The 2,700-nt window shown below is 40.8% G+C and overlaps 1 protein-coding gene across 1 annotated transcript; it reads right to left on the bottom strand.

Moving 5' to 3' along the window:
• Nucleotides 1–1,866: 1,866 nt before the first annotated feature.
• LOC107461688 (glycine-rich cell wall structural protein 1-like) lies at nucleotides 1,867–2,241 on the bottom strand. Its single transcript, XM_016080234.1, has one exon. It carries the CDS (start codon nucleotides 2,239–2,241, stop codon nucleotides 1,867–1,869), a length of 375 nt encoding a protein of 124 aa, XP_015935720.1.
• Between the last annotated feature and the right edge of the window lie 459 nt (nucleotides 2,242–2,700).

Here is a 2,700-nt window from a genome sequence, read left to right as displayed (position 1 = left end):
GTTTATGTATTATGTCGTATTCAGCTAGTGATCTCATCATTTTGGTTTTAAATAAAATATATTTTTTATTTTTGAAGTTTATTAAAAATTTTAAAAATATTTTTAAATTTATTTTATTCTAAATTTTTTATTTGCATCAAATATATCTTTAATAGTTATTTTTAAAAAAAATTAAAATCAATTCAATAATAATTTCACAAAAACAACCTTTAACACAAATAAACTAGATATAATTGTTATACATTATTATTATATTAATTTTAAATTTTTTAAAATTTAATTATTAGAAGTGTTCCGTTTAGCTTCAGCGGAGGTATATATCTCCATGTGGGACTACTTGTCTTGGGGGTGAGCTGTGCGTCGCCTTGGAGGTAGACTTCACGATTAATCTCGGCGTTGCAAAACACGGCGGCGGGAGTATTTGCAAAAAGCACTCCGACGCTCAAGTCAAAAGAGTATCCGAAATAATATAAATAAGTATAAATGAGAGTCTATATGTGTCCTGATCTCATATGAGTTGCTTGATTTGCTTTTATAGACAAGTGAAGGGCTTACGTTCTTGTGTTTGTTCCGATGTTCCTGGCGAGCTCCGTTTTTGTTAGTAACAGGCTGAAGATAATACCTGACTTGTGTGTGACTATGATCAAGTTACATTTGGAGTATGCCCTTAGTTCTGAGATATTTGGTCAGTTACAGTGAGAAGATAATCGCTGAAATTTAAGGGGTACACGTCATAGCCCCCAAGCTTGTTTGTCTCCTTGTCTTGGGTGACGGGCAAGCTTATTGTGGATATTGTTTGTTTGTTCTCGGCCTGGGTATTTGTAACTTGGGCTTTTTATTTTATTTACTAAAAAATAGAAAGGGCTGTGGAAGAGATATGAGCAACATTGTTGGAAAATTTGAAAATAGTGTTGTGAATTGTGTTTTCATTAATTACCCACCTTTTTGGCGTTTGGGTTTTCAAGGTTTGAAGGCGGTTATCTTACTTGTTTGTCCACTAAGTTAGTGGTTTGTAATAATTTCTGCTGCATTTTCGACGTCTTACTCTTTCGAATTCTTTCTTCTTGTTTGACCTACCATGACTTCCAAAGGTTTGTTTTCTTTTCTTGATTATCCTTGTTTCTTTTCTTTGTAATGGCAAGAGAAAAAGAGAAAGAAAAACTGAAAGCTGTTGAGGTTAAGGAGGGTGACCCCTATCATTGGGTGCATGATGATGTCTGGACCTGTTCTTCGTCCTATACTAGTGTTGACTCGTTGCGGGAATTTGATGGGTTGAAGTTTGTGAAAGGTGGTTCTGGTCTGTCGATTGAGCTCCTTCCCTGTTCCGGTGAAGATAGGGTTTGTGAGAGGAGAGGTGACTGGCAGTACTTTTATATGTACATGTCTTGTCTAACTGAGTTGCGTGTTCGTTTTCCTTTCTCCGCCTTCGAGTGTGATGTGTTGACCCAACTTAACTGCGTGCCCTCGCAGTTACATCCAAATTCCTGGGCATTTCTTTGTGCCTTTCAGTGTCTGATGGACTTCCTTTCTTTCCCGTGTTCCTTATTAGGGGTGTTCAAAACCGATCCGGACCGAACTAAACCGAAGAATCGAACCGAAAAAACCAAAAACCGAATTAACCAAAAATCGAAAAAACTGAAAAAATCATATGGTGCTGTTTTTTTACGGTTCGGTTCGGTTTTCGGTTCTTACCACCAAAACCCTAACCGAACCGAACCGAACCGATTCTTCCCAAAACCCTAAAAATTTAAACCTACCCCACCCCCAAACCGAGACCCAGACGTGAGAGTGTGAGACGGCCACACCCCCACTCCCCCTGTCCCCCAAACGCGTCCTTGATCCTTCTCCTTCCCCAGACGGCCAAACCTATGCGCGACAGCTTCCCTCTCCAAATCCCTCTCCAAATCCCAGATCGAAGCCTTCCTCAGTTCCTCCAAATCCCACCGCCGAACAGAGGAGAACCCCCACCGCCGGTGCACGACCCAGTCTCCACTCAGCAGCGTTTCTGGAGCCACCTCTGACCACGCCACCTCCGACCTCGCCGCCTCCAGTCCACCCAGCAGCGTTTCTGGAGCCACCTCCGACCTCGCCATGTCCGGCCTCGCCCCCTCCAGTCCACCCAGCAGCGTTTCTGGAGCCCACCCACGACCTCACCGCCTTCAGTCCACCTAGCAGCGTTTCTGGAGCCCACCCACCCAGCCACCGATTGTCCGATTCAAGTGCATATGGAGCCCGAGCCATCTATTCAGGTAAACTTTGCTGATTTGTTGTTCAGTTTAGGCCTAGGGTTATAACTTATCAGTTTATCAGTTTTTTGTTTATTTCTAATTTATTGTTTATTGTTCAGTTTATCAGTCTATTGATTTATCAGTTTATCAATTTATCAGTTTATCAGTTATTCAGTGCTGGTTCTGTGCTTAATGATTTAAACTTCAGCTGCTTGTTTATTGCTGGTTCTGTGCTTGTTTATTGCTGGTAAAAGTGTTTGTTTATTGCTAGTTTTGTGCTTGTTTAATGCTGGTAAAAGTGCTTGTTTATTGCTGGTTCTGTGCTTGATTTATTGCTGGTTAAAGTGCTTGTTTATTGCTGGTTCTGTGCTTGATTTATTGCTGGTAAAAGTGCTTGTTTATTGCTGGTTCTGTGCTTGTTTATTGTTGCTTAATGATCTAAACTTCAGCTGCTTGTTTCTGTGATTGATTT

This window comes from Arachis duranensis, chromosome 8, assembly GCF_000817695.3.
Source record: "Arachis duranensis cultivar V14167 chromosome 8, aradu.V14167.gnm2.J7QH, whole genome shotgun sequence".
Classification (NCBI taxonomy): domain Eukaryota; kingdom Viridiplantae; phylum Streptophyta; class Magnoliopsida; order Fabales; family Fabaceae; genus Arachis; species Arachis duranensis.
Note: the sequence above shows the minus strand (reverse complement) of the source record. Positions and strands in the feature narration are given on the sequence as shown.